The 15120-nt window shown below is 44.8% G+C and overlaps 2 protein-coding genes across 2 annotated transcripts; both read left to right on the top strand.

The window, feature by feature from the left end:
- Window positions 1–1435: 1435 nt before the first annotated feature.
- Window positions 1436–3726, top strand: LOC125384345 (uncharacterized protein DDB_G0271670-like; the record flags this gene model as incomplete). Its single annotated transcript, XM_048403362.1, has 2 exons — window positions 1436–1967; window positions 3518–3726. Coding segments are annotated over 2 exons (741 nt in total), but the record flags the coding sequence as incomplete, so codon positions are not given.
- Window positions 3727–12118: 8392 nt separating this feature from the next.
- Window positions 12119–14889, top strand: LOC124146454 (RING finger protein 151-like). Its single transcript, XM_046516745.2, has one exon. It carries the CDS (start codon window positions 13271–13273, stop codon window positions 14258–14260), a length of 990 nt encoding a protein of 329 aa, XP_046372701.1. The 5' UTR covers window positions 12119–13270; the 3' UTR covers window positions 14261–14889.
- The last annotated feature ends 231 nt before the right edge of the window (window positions 14890–15120 follow it).

Below are 15120 nucleotides of genomic sequence, written 5' to 3'. Positions count from 1 at the left end.
GTGGTGGTGGTAGTGGTGGTGGTGGTAGTAGTAGCGATAGTTGTGGTAGTAGTAGTAGCAGTAGTAGTAGTAGTAGTAGTAGTAGTAGTAGTAGAAGCGATTGTAGTAGTAGTAGCGATTGTGGTGGTGGTGGTTGTGGTAGTAGTTGTGGCACTAGTAGTAGTAGAAGTGGTGGTGGTAATAGTAGTCGTTGCGATAGTGGTGGTAGTAGAAGTAGTAGTAGTAGTAGTAGCGATAATGGTGGTAGTAGTGGTAGTAGTAGCGATAGTAGTAGTGAAATAGTAGCAGTATCGATAGTGGTGGTAGTAATAGTAGTAATAACAACGATAGTGGTGGTTGTAGAAGAAGTGGTGGTAGTATTAGTAGTAGTTATAGTAGTATTAGTAGTAGTTATAGTAGTAGTAGTAGTAGTAGTAGTGATGGTAGAAGTAGTAGTAGTAGAAGTAGCGTTAGTAGTAGAAGTAGCGATGGTGGTAGTAGAAGTAGAAGTTGTAGTAGTAGCGGTAGTAGTAGTAGTAGTGGTAGTAGTAGTAGTGGTAGTAGTAGTAGTAGTGGTAGTAGTAGTAGTAGTAGTAGTAGTAGCAACGATAGTGGTGGTAGTTGTAGTAGTAGCGATAGTAGTAGTAGTAGTAGTAGTAGTAGTAGTAGCAGTAGTAGAAGTAGTGGCAATGGTAATAGTAGAAGTGCCGGTGACAATAGTAGAAGTAGTAGTAGTAGTAGTAGTAGTAGTAGTAGTAGTAGCGATAATGGTGGTAGTAGTAGTAGTAGTAGCGATAGGAGTAGTAGTAGTAGTAGTAGCGATAATGGTGGTAGTAGTAGTAGTAGTAGTAGTAGCGATAGGAGTAGTAGTAGTAGTAGTAGTAGCGATAATGGTGGTAGTAGTGGTAGAAGTAGCGATAGCAGTAGTAGTAGTAGTAGTAGCAGTATCGATAGTGGTGGTAGTAATAGTAGTAATAACAACGATAGTGGTGGTTGTAGTAGTAGTGGTGGTAATAGTAGTAGTAGTGGTGGTAATAGAAGTAGTAGTTATAGTAGTAGTAGTAGTAGAAGTTATAGTAGTAGTAGTAGTAGTAGTAGTGATGGTAGTAGTAGTAGTAGTAGTAGTAGTAGTAGTAGAAGTAGTAGTTGAAGTAGTAGTAGCGATAGTACTAGTAGTAGTAGTAGTGGTAGTAGTAGTAGTAGTAGTAGTAGAAGTAGTAGTAGTAGTAATAACAACGATAGTGGTGGTTGTAGAAGAAGTGGTGGTAGTATTAGTAGTAGTTATAGTAGTATTAGTAGTAGTTATAGTAGTAGTAGTAGTAGTAGTAGTGATGGTAGTAGTAGTAGTAGTAGAAGTAGCGTTAGTAGTAGTAGTAGCGATGGTGGTAGTAGAAGTAGAAGTTGTAGTAGTAGCGGTAGTAGTAGTAGTAGTGGTAGTAGTAGTAGTGGTAGTAGTAGTAGTAGTGGTAGTAGTAGTAGTAGTAGTAGTAGTAGCAACGATAGTGGTGGTAGTTGTAGTAGTAGCGATAGTAGTAGTAGTAGTAGTAGTAGTAGTAGTAGTGATGGTAGTAGTAGTAGTAGTAGAAGTAGCGTTAGTAGTAGTAGTAGCGATGGTGGTAGTAGAAGTAGAAGTTGTAGTAGTAGCGGTAGTAGTAGTAGTAGTGGTAGTAGTAGTAGTGGTAGTAGTAGTAGTAGTGGTAGTAGTAGTAGTAGTAGTAGTAGTAGCAACGATAGTGGTGGTAGTTGTAGTAGTAGCGATAGTAGTAGTAGTAGTAGTAGTAGTAGTAGTAGCAGTAGTAGAAGTAGTGGCAATGGTAATAGTAGAAGTGCCGGTGACAATAGTAGAAGTAGTAGTAGTAGTAGTAGTAGTAGTAGTAGTAGTAGTAGCGATAATGGTGGTAGTAGTAGTAGTAGTAGTAGTAGCGATAGGAGTAGTAGTAGTAGTAGTAGCGATAATGGTGGTAGTAGTAGTAGTAGTAGTAGTAGCGATAGGAGTAGTAGTAGTAGTAGTAGCGATAATGGTGGTAGTAGTGGTAGAAGTAGCGATAGCAGTAGTAGTAGTAGTAGCAGTATCGATAGTGGTGGTAGTAATAGTAGTAATAACAACGATAGTGGTGGTTGTAGTAGTAGTGGTGGTAATAGTAGTAGTAGTGGTGGTAAAAGAAGTAGTAGTTATAGTAGTAGTAGTAGTAGAAGTTATAGTAGTAGTAGTAGTAGTAGTAGTGATGGTAGTAGTAGTAGTAGTAGTAGTAGTAGTAGAAGTAGTAGTTGAAGTAGTAGTAGCGATAGTACTAGTAGTAGTAGTAGTAGTAGTAGTAGTAGTAGTAGTAGTAGAAGTAGTAGTAGTAGTAGTAGTAGTAGTGGGGGTGTTGGTGGTGGAGGTGGCAGTGGTGGTAGTAGTAGTAGCGATAGTGGTGGTGGTAGTAGTAGTAGTAGTAGTAGTAGTAGTAGTAGAAGTAGTAGTAGTAGTAGTAGTAGTAGTAGTAGTAGTGGGGGTGTTGGTGGTGGAGGTGGCAGTGGTGGTAGTAGTAGTAGCGATAGTGGTGGTAGTAGTAGTAGTAGTAGTAGAAGTAGTAGTAGTAGTAGTAGTAGTAGAAGTAGTAGTTGAAGTAGTAGTAGCGATAGTACTAGTAGTAGTAGTAGTGGTAGTAGTAGTAGTAGTAGTAGTAGAAGTAGTAGTAGTAGTAGTAGTGGGGGTGTTGGTGGTGGAGGTGGCAGTGGTGGTAGTAGTAGTAGCGATAGTGGTGGTAGTAGTAGTAGTAAGTAGTAGTAGTAGTAGTAGTAGTAGTAGTAGCGATAGTGGTGGCGGTGGTAGAAGTAGAAGCGATAGTGGTAGTAGTAATAGCGATAGTGGTGGGAGCATTGGTAGTAGCGATAGTGGTGGTGGTGGTGGCGGTGGTAGTAGTAGTAGTAGTAGTAGTTGTGGCAGTGGTAGTTGTAGACGTGGTGGTGGTAATAGTAGTAGCGATAGGGGTGGTAGTAGTAGTAGTAGTAGTGGTGGTGGTGGTAGTGGTGGTAGTAGTAGCAATAGTGGTGGTAGTAGTAATAGCAGTAGCAGTAGTAGTAGTAGTGATGGTAGTAGTAGTAGCGATAGTAGTTGTAGTAGTAAATGTAGTTGTAGCGATAGTGGTAGTAGAAGTAGTAGTAGTAGTAGTAGTAGTAGTAGTAGTAGTAGTAGAAGTAGAGATAGTTAAGTAGTAGTAGTAGCGATAGTAGTAGTAGTAGTAGTGATGGTAGTAGTAGTAGTAGCGATAGTGGTGGTAGTTGTAGTAGTAGCGATAGTAGTAGCAGTAGCAGTAGTAGTAGTAGTAGTGATGGTAGTAGTAGTAGTAGCGATAGTAGTTGTAGTAGTAAAAGTAGTAGTAGCGATAGTGTTAGTAGAAGTAGTAGTAGTAGCGGTGTAGAAGTAGTAGAAGTAGCAGCGATAGTAGAAGTAGTAGTAGTAGTAGCGATAGTAGTAGTAGTAAAAGCGATAGTACAAGTAGTAGTAGTTGTAGTAGCGATAATAGAAGTAGTTATAGTAGTAGCGATAGTAGAAGTAGTAGTACTAGTAGTAGCGATAGTAGAAGTAGTAGTAGTAGTAGCGATAGTAGAAGTAGTAGTAGTAGCGATAGTAGAAGTAGTAGTAGTAGTAGTAGCGATAGTAGAAGTAGTAGTAGCGATAGTAGTAGTAGTAGTAGTAGTAGTAGTAGTAGAAGCGATAGTAGAAGTAGTAGTAGCGATAGTAGAAGTAGTAGTAGTAGTAGCGATAGTAGTAGTAGTAGCGATAGTGGTGGTGGTAGTAGTAGTAGCGATAGTAGAAGTAGTAGTAGTAGTAGCGATAGTTGAAGTAGTAGTAGTAGAAGAAGCGATAGTAGAAGTAGTAGTAGTAGTAGCGATAGTAGTAGTAGTAGTAGGAGGAGTAGTAGTAGTAGCGATAGTAGTAGTAGTAGTAGTAGGAGTAGAAGAAGTAGTAGTAGTAGCGATAGTAGAAGTAGTAGTAGTAGTAGCGATAGTAGAAGTAGTAGTAGTTGTAGCGCTAGTAGAAGTAGTAGTAGTGGTAGTAGTAGTAGTAGTAGTAGTAGCGGTAGTGGTGGTGGTAGTAGTAGTGGTACTAGCGATAGTGGTGGTGGTAGTAGTAGTAGTAGTAGTAGTAGTAGTAGTAGTAGGGATGCTTCTGTGAATGTCAAATCAGCTAAACTGTGTAGTAGTAAAATCTTCATTCATGCAATCTCATACTCCCTTGTTAATCTCACACTGCCTGTTTGCCTGTGTGTCCGAGATATTGACACACAGCTTGCCCACGTCGCCCTATTGACCTCCCTGTTGGTTCATTCACATTTATTCATTGGTCTACGAGCATGTAGTTTTTATCCACTCATTTGTCTTTACATTTCGGGTTATCGTTTTTTTTGTTTTTTTAATGAAGCCCCCACATGCCCACGCCCCATCTGAGCAACAGTTAACGGTATATTTTAGTCCAATGAAAGGGCGGTCCTGTGGTCATACGCCAGATGTTCGCACTTAAATAATTCACTCATCTGGCCAAACGACACGCTAGTTGTCGGTAATTGATAGCGCAAAAATTAGAAAGTCCGCTCATGAAACATTTAATGCTAATCAATTAATTCTCGTGCTGTTTCCCCGTTAAGCGCTTGAAACAATGGATCGAGGGATGTCTGCAGTTACATGCTTTGTGTTCCATTGTTGTAGACGACCCCCTAATTTCCCTAAGGTATATGCAGCCATCTGTTACACGGGATGGTTCTCGCCAGCTGTAGATGGTATGCATGGTGTTAGTTATCGGGGTGGGCTTGGTATGCTGTATGTGTAGTGGTGAGGTTATCGTGGGGTGTTAGGGGTAGGTCGTGGTCTAAGGGTGGTCTTCAGGTATGCTGTATGTGTAGTGGTGGGGGTATCGGGGGTGTTAGGGGTAGGTCGTGGTCTAAGGGTGGTCTTCAGGTATGCTGTATGTGTAGTGGTGGGAGTATCGTTGGATGTTAGGGGTAGGGCGTGGTCTAAGGGTGGTCTTCAGGTATGCTGTATGTGTAGTGGTGGGGGTATCGGGGTGTGTTAGGGGTAGGTCGCGGTCTTCGGGTGGACTTCAGGTATGCTGTATGTGTAGTGGTGGGGGTATCGGGGGTGTTAGGGGTAGGGCGTGGTCTAAGGGTGGTCTTCGGGTATGCTGTATGTGTAGTGGTGGGGGTATCGTGGGGTATTAGGGGTAGGTCGTGGTCTAAGGGTGGTCTTCGGGTATGCTGTATGTGTAGTGGTGGGGGTATCGGGGTGTGTTAGGGGTAGGTCGTGGTCTAAGGGTGGTCTTCGGGTATGCTGTATGTGTAGTGGTGGGGGTATCGGGGTGTGTTAGGGGTAGGTCGCGGTCTAAGGGTGGACTTCGAGTATGCTATATGTGTTGTGGTGGGGGTATCGTGGGGTGTTAGGGGTAGGTCGTGGTCTTCGGGTGGACTTCGGGTATGCTGTATGTGTAGTGGTGGAGGTATCGGGGGGTGTTAGGGGTAGGTCGTGGTCTTCGGGTGGACTTCGGGTATGCTGTATGTGTAGTGGTGGAGGTATCGGGGGGTGTTAGTGGTAGGTCATGGTCTTCGGGTGGACTTCGGGTATGCTGTATGTGTTATGGTGGAGGTATCGGGGGGGGTTATGGGTAGGTCGTGTTCTTCGGTTGGACTTCGGGTATGCTGTATGTGTAGTGGTGGGGGTATCGTGGGGTGTTAGGGGTAGGTCGTGGTCTTCGGGTGGACTTCGGGTATGCTGTATGTGTAGTGGTGGAGGTATCGTGGGGTGTTAGGGGTAGGTCGTGGTCTTCGGGTGGACTTCGGGTATGCTGTATGTGTAGTGGTGGAGGTATCGTGGGGTGTTAGGGGTAGGTCGTGGTCTTCGGGTGGACTTCGGGTATGCTGTATGTGTAGTGGTGGAGGTATCGTGGGGTGTTAGGGGTAGGTCGTGGTCTTCGGGTGGACTTCGGGTATGCTGTATGTGTAGTGGTGGAGGTATCGGGGGGTGTTAGGGGTAGGTCGTGGTCTTCGGGTGGACTTCGGGTATGCTGTATGTGTAGTGGTGGAGGTATCGGGGGGTGTTAGGGGTAGGTCGTGGTCTTCGGGTGGACTTCGGGTATGCTGTATGTGTAGTGGTGGAGGTATCGGGGGGTGTTAGGGGTAGGTCATGGTCTTCGGGTGGACTTCGGGTATGCTGTATGTGTTATGGTGGAGGTATCGTGGGGTGTTAGGGGTAGGTCGTGTTCTTCGGTTGGACTTCGGGTATGCTGTATGTGTAGTGGTGGGGGTATCGTTGGGTGTTAGGGGTAGGTCGTGGTCTAAGGGTGGACTTCGGGTATGCTGTATGTGTTATGGTGGAGGTATCGGGGGGTGTTAGGGGTAGGTCGTGTTCTTCGGTTGGACTTCGGGTATGCTGTATGTGTAGTGGTGGGGGTATCGTGGGGTGTTAGGGGTAGGTCGTGGTCTTCGGGTGGACTTCGGGTATGCTGTATGTGTAGTGGTGGAGGTATCGTGGGGTGTTAGGGGTAGGTCGTGGTCTAAGGGTGGACTTCGGGTATGCTGTATGTGTAGTGGTGGGGGTATCGGGGTGTGTTAGGGGTAGGTCGTGGTCTAAGGGTGGACTTCGGGTATGCTGTATGTGTAGTGGTGGGGGTATCGGGGGGTGTTAGGGGTAGGTCGTGGTCTAAGGGTGGATTTCGGGTATGCTGTGTGTGTAGTGTTGGGGGTATCGGGGGGTGTTAGGGGTAGGTCGTGGACTTCGGGTATGTTGTTTGCGCATCAGGTAACTCTTGGTCTAAGGGTGGACTTCGGGTATGTTGTTTGGTGGACTTCGGGTATGTTGTTTGCGCATCAGGTAACTCTTGGTCTAAGGGTGGACTTCGGGTATGTTGTTTGGTGGACTTCGGGTATGTTGTTTGCGCATCAGGTAACTCTTGGTCTAAGGGTGGACTTCGGGTATGTTGTTTGTGTACCACGTGATTATCATGGGGTGCTGATCTAGGTTCAGCGTTAAGGGTGGACCACGGGGTTGCTGTACGTGCACTGTCGGGGTGTATGTGGGGTGTTAAGGGTAGGTTCAGGTTTATGGTTACACTTCGATTTGTTTATATATAGTGGTGAGGTGCCCGTTGGGTTTTAGGGGTAGGTTAACGGCAGACTACGGGTTGTTGTATGTGTAATGTGTATGTGAGTAAGTATGTCTGTAGGTCGCTGTCAGCAATATTCCAGCAGTACCACACCTGAAATGGACTTCACAAATTGTACCGGAGTTGGGATACAAACCCGGCCTTCGGCCACCACGAGGCTACCCAACCGCCCCACGAAGGCGGTGTACGGGTGGATATCCAAATAAAACACTTTTCCACTTATCGTCAGTTAGGGTCATAGTTATATTTCATCACATAACCTTCAAATTAAGATCCATGCGTATTCTATAAAACGACTCTAAAGGTAGCCATCGACCACTCATTCCAATCTCTGCTTAATCTCCATGTTCCCGATGCAAAGGCGTTAACTTACTATAAAAGCTAAACTTTTATAGTCAGTTATCATCCAAAACTGGCTCCCACAGGAGATATCGCCTGGGTGAGATCAGGCGATACCTTCATTGTAGATATCGCTGCAATGAAATTGCATCACAATGCTTTGGAGACCATGGTAACAATGACGTCACAATCAAATGACGTCCCTAATGGTTCTGCTACTGAAGCTGTAAGCAGTACTGTTTACACTTAAGACACTGCTTATTACTGTCTACAAACTGAAAAGGTTGGACAAATGATGTTGGATGGTAAATAAAATCTCACCCTCGTGTCTTTTGATATCAAGTATATCAACACGAGTTGATAAAAGTGGAAAAACTCCAAGGCTTCTCTCTTTAAGGCCCTTGCCTCGGGAAAATGCTTAACTCATAACATGGCTTGCATGATCATGCTATTATTTAGCTTCACCGTGTCTTCTTTAAATGAGGTGCGGTCGGGTAGCCTAGTGGTTAAACCGTTCGCTCGTCACGCAGAAGACCCGGGTTCGATTCCTGACATGGGTACAATGTGTGAAGCCCATTTCTGGTGTCCCCCGCCGTGATATTGCTGGAATATTGCTAAAAGCGGCGTAAAACCAAACTCATTCACTCACTCTTTAAATGAGTCGGTCGCTATAACACAGATGATACAGAACGGTATTTATGACGTATTTAGGTCTCGTGTTACTTCCAGTCTGTGGGTAACGATCGCTGGCTTTCTTTAATATGTCTCCCGCTTCGACATATTTTCTTTTCGTTTAAGGTGGTGATGTGGGTGTTGATCTGTGCTGAAAATGATATGTTCTGCTTATGTATGTTAAATCTGTACGTACACATACCAATGTAACTGATATATGAGACCACGTACCCCATCGAACGTGTGGGGTGTGTGGTATATGTGATTACACGACGACATGCGTATTGACAGAACACATACATGCACATAGGTGATATACATCACATGTCTGACAACATCACCTTTGTATATTCGCTATCAGGGTGCCAACGCCGCCCGCAGTCGTATTGTTTTAGCGCGTGTGTGTGTGTGCGTGCGTGTGCGTGCGTGTGCGTGCGTGTGTGCGTGTGTGCGTGTGTGTGTGTGTGTGTGTGTGTGTGTGTGTGTGTGTGTGTGTGTGTGTGTGTGTGTGTGTGTGTGTGTGTGATTTATTCTTTTCTTTTTTCATTTCTCCCTTTTTTTAAGGGGGAGTGAAGGGAGGTGGCGCTGTTGGCGGGGCTGTGTACGTTGGAGTTTGTTGGGGATGAGTGGAGGTGGATGTGTTATAATGGGAGCATTGATCCATACGTTCGTTAACACACTATCATAACGAGGACACAATCTCCGACATGGGATTATAGATATAGACGGACCATAACAAGGTACACATGGGACTCTTTACGCAGAGCTGTGTCCTTCACGTTTAGCTATCAGGGGTTCGAGTCCCACAAATACCTGTATTTAGGTCCTAGGTGTGTCAGCGTCTTTCGAGTCTAAAACCCAGGTCGCAGTAACGTGACTGCTAACATCTTGTATGAGCGTGTCTGTCACTGTATGTACATGCCATTGATCTTGTCTGTCACTTACAATTAAGTGGTGGGGTAGCCTTGTCGTTAAGACCCGGGTTCAATTACTTCACTCACTCACTCACTCACTCACTCACTCACTCACTCACTCACTCACTCACTCACACACTCACTCACTCACACTCTCTCACTCACTCACTCACTCACTCACTCACTCACTGACAACATTGTCCCGCTGTTTACACACTGTACGTGCAGTCAACCATACCTGTCAAAGAAACATGCAGTATGACAATTGACAACCGGCGTGGACTGGGGACTGTGTCATGGCAACTAGCAGCAGCAGCAGCATGCATTCAAACATCAATTGTTACATCATCGACATGACATTGACTTGACTTCCGCCTGTGTCAATATTGACAACCACGCCACTGTCACTCAGACTAGGGCAACTGACATCGATAACAATAGATGTTGTCATGGCGTTCTGTTCCACTGACCTGCATCTATACACATGAAATACACATTAGTCCCGAAATATGGTCAATTTGTATATTGATTAGTTTCCGTGGTTAAATCAATGTGGTGAATATGCTTATTTCAAGAGACATTTTGCAGGTAATCCAAGGGTAATATAATTTACATCTAACATGGCTATTTTGTTGAAAGTACCTTTCAGCATAGATATTGAATATTATTTTTTGACAAGTTTACACATGTCTGCTTCCGTGGTCTGGTGGTAGAGTGTCCGCCCGGAGAGCGGAAGGTCCCCTCTTTGAGAGAAAGTTAACACTTAATGTGAAAATGCCTTTTCGGCACACCAAGACGTATATATCTCGATATTAATTATAAGAAAAGCAAATGTGATGTTTCAACAGCTTTGCAATCGTCACCTGTAAAACTGGAACCCCTTAATCTGCTCTGTAATATTCACAGGGTCCGGTTTAACAATTTTCCGGAATAACGATTAATAGGAATATGGAGTTACGCCCTATGTAGACGTTCCGGAAAGAGAGGGTCTTAACGAACAAGGTTTTACTGGGTGGGGTATACTTTGTCGAGGATGGGTGGTCTTCTTAAGACAATAACTTGTGTTTGTAAGTCAAGCGATGTCAAGTAGGTGTAAATTGGAAGTGAGACATAGGTAACAACCCTTCCCTGAACAAGCCCCTTGGAGTGGGGAGGAGGTTATTGCTATATTGCAATAACAAGGCAAACATGATCAATCCACGTGTTTTCTCTCGCTCTCGTCTACAAACAAAAGGTGTGTATATATTAAACAGTCATGGTCATTTCAGTATTAACAAACTACTCAAATAGTTATATATATATCGTTATTCTTGATAGAAGTCGTCCTATGGGGAAGCAGTTTAAATTTGTAAACAAAAAGACCTGCAAAATGCATTTTAGATCGAACTATTCGAAGAATGGTAAGTATGACCAAAATATTAAGTACAGTAAACTACGGTTATAACGAACTCGAAGGGACCACTAATTTTAGTTCGTAATAACCGTAGTTCGTTATAAGCATATATACAGCATTTATTCTACAAATGGTCGGGACTAAAAAATAAGTTCGTTATATCGGTCAGTTCGTTATAAGCGTGTTCGTCATAAACGTAGTTTACTGTAGTTGTATTCTATTCTCAGGCGCTGTTAGTATATGATGGATGCCAAAACAGTACAGTTATACACTGCCGGGCAAAAGAAAGTAGTCATTTAGAAATTGGGTTTGAACCCCCCAAAATACAAACGTTACGGGATTGAACACAGTCTCAAAACACTGCAAACTTAAGGTCCAAAACACAAGTATCAAACCGGTATCACCATAGAATAACCATGTCATGTTTGTTTCAATTTTAGCGACCTTCAAATATGGGTGTATACTTCCTTTTGTCCGACAGTTTAGAAAAGAAGAAAAAAATGTAAAGCGCTTCCAGGTGTTGCCTGAATGCCGGACCTTACAAATGACAGCCATACATACACGCGCTGCCCTGTACCGCAAAACAAATTATTACCACCTTGCACCGTCGTGTTACAATAGCAGGTACACCAGAGCCGAGGTGCGCAACACGCGGTGGTTCAACGCAGTCAAACACCGTTATTCCGGACACCGTTAATCTGGAAACAAATGTATATTTTATATGAGACAATACTCAGAACGAACGGTTCGTTTATCCGGAAATACGTCAATACGACAATTGTTCCGAAACCATGGTTTTCATTTTTAAGTTCGACAAGGGTACAAATCCAAGGGGTAGAGGATAGCACTGAGGAGTGAAATATCCTGATCGGCTTAAATTAATTTAAGAAACAGTTTGTAAAGAATTTATAATGATTGGTTTATATCGATTATCACCTCATGTGTTCTCGAAAGATTATTTCAAGTCTTGAATGGAAGTATGATCTGCCATAAATGAGACTTGATGGAGTATTGTTTTACGCCGCTTTAGCAATATTCCATCAATATAACGGCGGGTGGGTTGGGGTGAGGTCACAAATGGGCTTCACACATTGTACACGTGATGGGCGAGACCAACGAACGCTTTAACCACTGTGCTACCCCGCTGACCCTAAATGAGACTCGACGAAGAGGCATGACAATGGTCATGACATCGGAGATTGTCTACAGCATGCACTGACGTCCTTTACAGAGGTGTAGGGACAACGCTTATATTTTATATAGATTTAATGTCATATGTGCGTTATTTATCGTGATTGGGTATATGACCTGCAGGCTGTAGTGGAACCTCGTTAATTCGAACACGGTCTTGTATAACAGGTTCGTGATTCGAACGGTACCGTTTTGAATTAAATCCTCCGGATAACCAATTTCTGGATAAATGACAGTCATAGATTCATGTCCCGTGTATACAAGTTGACGGTTCTAATTATGGGGTCCGGTTTAACGAGGTTGTAGGATATAAACACTCCTGTGTGTAACCATATTTTGTTCTTGAAGATTATACCTATCAATAATTTTCAAGTTAGATTATTTTCTAAAGTTAGCTATTCCGCCATCTTTTTACATCGCACACGTGGGTGTGCATGTTGCAGACAAATGTCAGAAGATGCTGTACAGACATGCGCAGACTGACCCTATCGACCGCAGCCTGCTTCACGCGCCTAAAATAGACACACGGCGATCGTACAGCACCAGTCATGGGTGACGGCGAATGTGCCTCCATATCGTCTCATCTCACTTGGTGCTTCGGAGGCCTCAGTCCGGCGGGTTAGAACAACGCGACCTCTTGAGCATCATAAACTGTGGATAGCGAGTTTCTGAGTGTCCCGAGAGCTGTATGTTATTCCTGACAGGTGCATGTGTGTTCAAGGCGGGGACGGTGGAGTTAACATACAGTAATGCTACCGTTGAGGGAGGAGAGAGTCGGCAGATGAGGGGATAGTGTTACAGGAGAGGGAGAAGAGAGAAGGCTTGATTTCAACGTGTCGTCTGCTATGTAAAGTTTGGATGAACTTTGCTAGGTGAGAATGACCCTTCGCCAATACGTCTCCCACGCTATATCACATTCTGTATAGCCGTATGACATGTATATGCACGAATATAGAAGACATATTCTTTGATACGCGGGCGTGTCTACCGTTTGATTCAAAGATTGACATTTGAAGATATCTGTTATTGAAACGAGTACACTCGACTTACACGCCTTTTGCCTTTACGTTTTGTGACCCGGGATACAACTGCCCTTACCGTATTGTTAAATGTGTTTTGAATCAAACCATTTGTGGCGGAGCAGTGCTACATTGGCAGTTAGAAGCGATCGACAAGCGTACAAATCCAAGGGGTAGAGGAAAGCAGTGAGGAGTGAAATATCCTGATCGGTTATAGATCGGACGGAAGCGAGTTATGCAGCGTATTAGCCTCACCTGGATCTGACTTCGTGGGACGGGTAATTCGATTTGGTGTTATACACTGGTGGAAATTGACCGAATCATACAGGATTTGCGTCTAAGGCTTACCTGGACGGTAAGGCCACGACAGTATACATACAGATTGATCGCAAGGCTATAGATGTAATCAGAGACGAGCCATTTAAATATTGTTTCTAATAGACTGGGTGGCATTTCTGTTTGAAAAGAAGACTGGAGTTGGTCTAAGGACGATGTATGGAAGGGATTACTTTGGTAAAAGCGGATAGTTTGTACAGCGAGTTGTGTTTGCTGTGGTAATTCCGAGGAACTGGTTGACAGTGTGCGGAGTCAATAAAGGTGAGAAGGGATCGACAGAAACGGCATCATGGGATATAGTATTAACAAGTTCGTCTGCGCCGTCGATCCCAACTTAATATGCGGTATTTGCGGGTGTGTTTTGCAAGACGCTGTGTTGACCCCCTGTGGACACACGTTTTGCTGCCTGTGCCTGGACACTTGGCTCGCCAGGCCCGGGACGGAGACTTGTCCGGAGTGTCGGACACACGTCGGTGACGACGGGGGCAGCCCCGTCCATTCTCTCCGGAACCTCATCAACGGCTTCGAGGTTGAGTGCGACCACGCAGAGAGGGGTTGTAAAGTGGTTCTTAAGCTCGACCGCCTCAAGTCTCACCTCGACACGTGTGCGTACTTTCCCGTGGAGTGCGCGGGGTGCGAGGAAGTGGTCAACAGGTTCGAACTGGCCAGTCACCAGATCCAATGCGTGGGGATCGCGGCGTCCGTGGAGGAGGGGGCGGTGGACACGACGTGGAGTGACCGGAGGAGGCGACGAAGAGCCACGGAAGCAATCAACAACGCGGAGATAACCGAACTGCTCTGCAGGATAAGCTCCCTTGAAATGCAAGTCGCCAAGTTTAAACGGGATATAGAGCTCGCCAATGCCAAAAATAGGATGATTGAGAAGGAATACATTAAAGTGAAGGAGGAGTTGAACTGTACAAGACACGAAGTAGTTGAGCTCCAATCTTCTGACTACGATCCTAAATACGACTATGGCCACACGCCTCAAAGCATGGCCCGGCTGTCTCTGCTGATAGCCAAGTTCCTTCTTCGGAGGCCCAGACATATAGATAGTGACTTCATCTTCTCTGCCGTCAAGAAGTGCTACGAGCAGTACTTCCGCTGCAACAGCGACTTCGAACACGACGTCCATATGCTCCTAGCGACCGCTTTTGCCAGCAACTGGTTTACTCCGTCTCAGCGATTAAGTCTCGGGTGCTGGTTGCAGTGCATTGCCAGATACCGCCACGATACTCGGGATTCAACCAGGTACAGTCCAGTAATTATGGTTCGCTGAAGGCGTAGATTCATGACCAGTGATTGCCATTGTGACCAACGTGACATTGTCTTGATGACTGCTGAATATATAAACCAAGCGAACATTTATCCTGCTGAAATTTATACGGAGGTTCCGTGATTATGACCTAGTGAATTTTCAGTGATGAGTGACTGCCAAAATTGGTGCAGAGGTCATGTGACTGGCTGAAGTGACTTGTGAAATAGGTCTTTGGCATCCATTGCCGGTCCTATGGCCAAGGTAGAGTTAGCTCCATGCGAGGATGTTCCGATAAAGACGGGGCTAGTAAGAGTTGGGAACCAGATCGACTGAAAATGTGACCAAGGTGTAGTGAAGACTGTTCCAATGAATATAATTAAGGGGAACCAGCGGCGATAGATAGCGATTCGGGGACGTGTTACTATTGCTCATGCTGAGCTCGTCATAGGCCCAGCTTCCCTGAACACCGGAACTGAAGTGGACAATAGACAATAGTCACAGTACTGTGTCACACGTCAAACGAGTGGCCCAATCGTCGCGATTCGCTGTGCAGAGTTGCGTCCCTTGGGCACGCCAGAAACCTACGATTGCGAGTTCGAATCCCGGTTTGCCCCCATTATGTTTCTAGGTTTGTCAGCACCATACCCGTGCTCGTGGGTTTCACCTAAGTGGTAAACGTCAGAGACCTGCATCACTTCGGGCTTTCCTCCCACATTAAGCTGACACGCCGCGATATAACTGGAATACTGTTAAAAGCGGCGATAATACCAACTCACTCACTCAAGAATGCCCAAGTTGATAACGCGGAACTACAGATTCACTGGTCACTTCTTTCTTCCAACGCAACAAGAACCACAGAGCCAAAAATCCAATCACTGATA

Source organism: Haliotis rufescens, unplaced genomic scaffold (assembly GCF_023055435.1).
Source record: "Haliotis rufescens isolate VD_foot unplaced genomic scaffold, xgHalRufe1.0.p SCAF_3, whole genome shotgun sequence".
Taxonomy (NCBI): Eukaryota; Metazoa; Mollusca; class Gastropoda; order Lepetellida; family Haliotidae; genus Haliotis; species Haliotis rufescens.
This window is presented reverse-complemented; position numbering and strand designations above follow the sequence as displayed.

Excerpts from the sequence above, each read along its gene's own strand:
- LOC124146454 (XM_046516745.2), top strand. The coding sequence starts at position 13,271 with ATGGGATATAGTATTAACAAGTTCGTCTGCGCCGTCGATCCCAACTTA.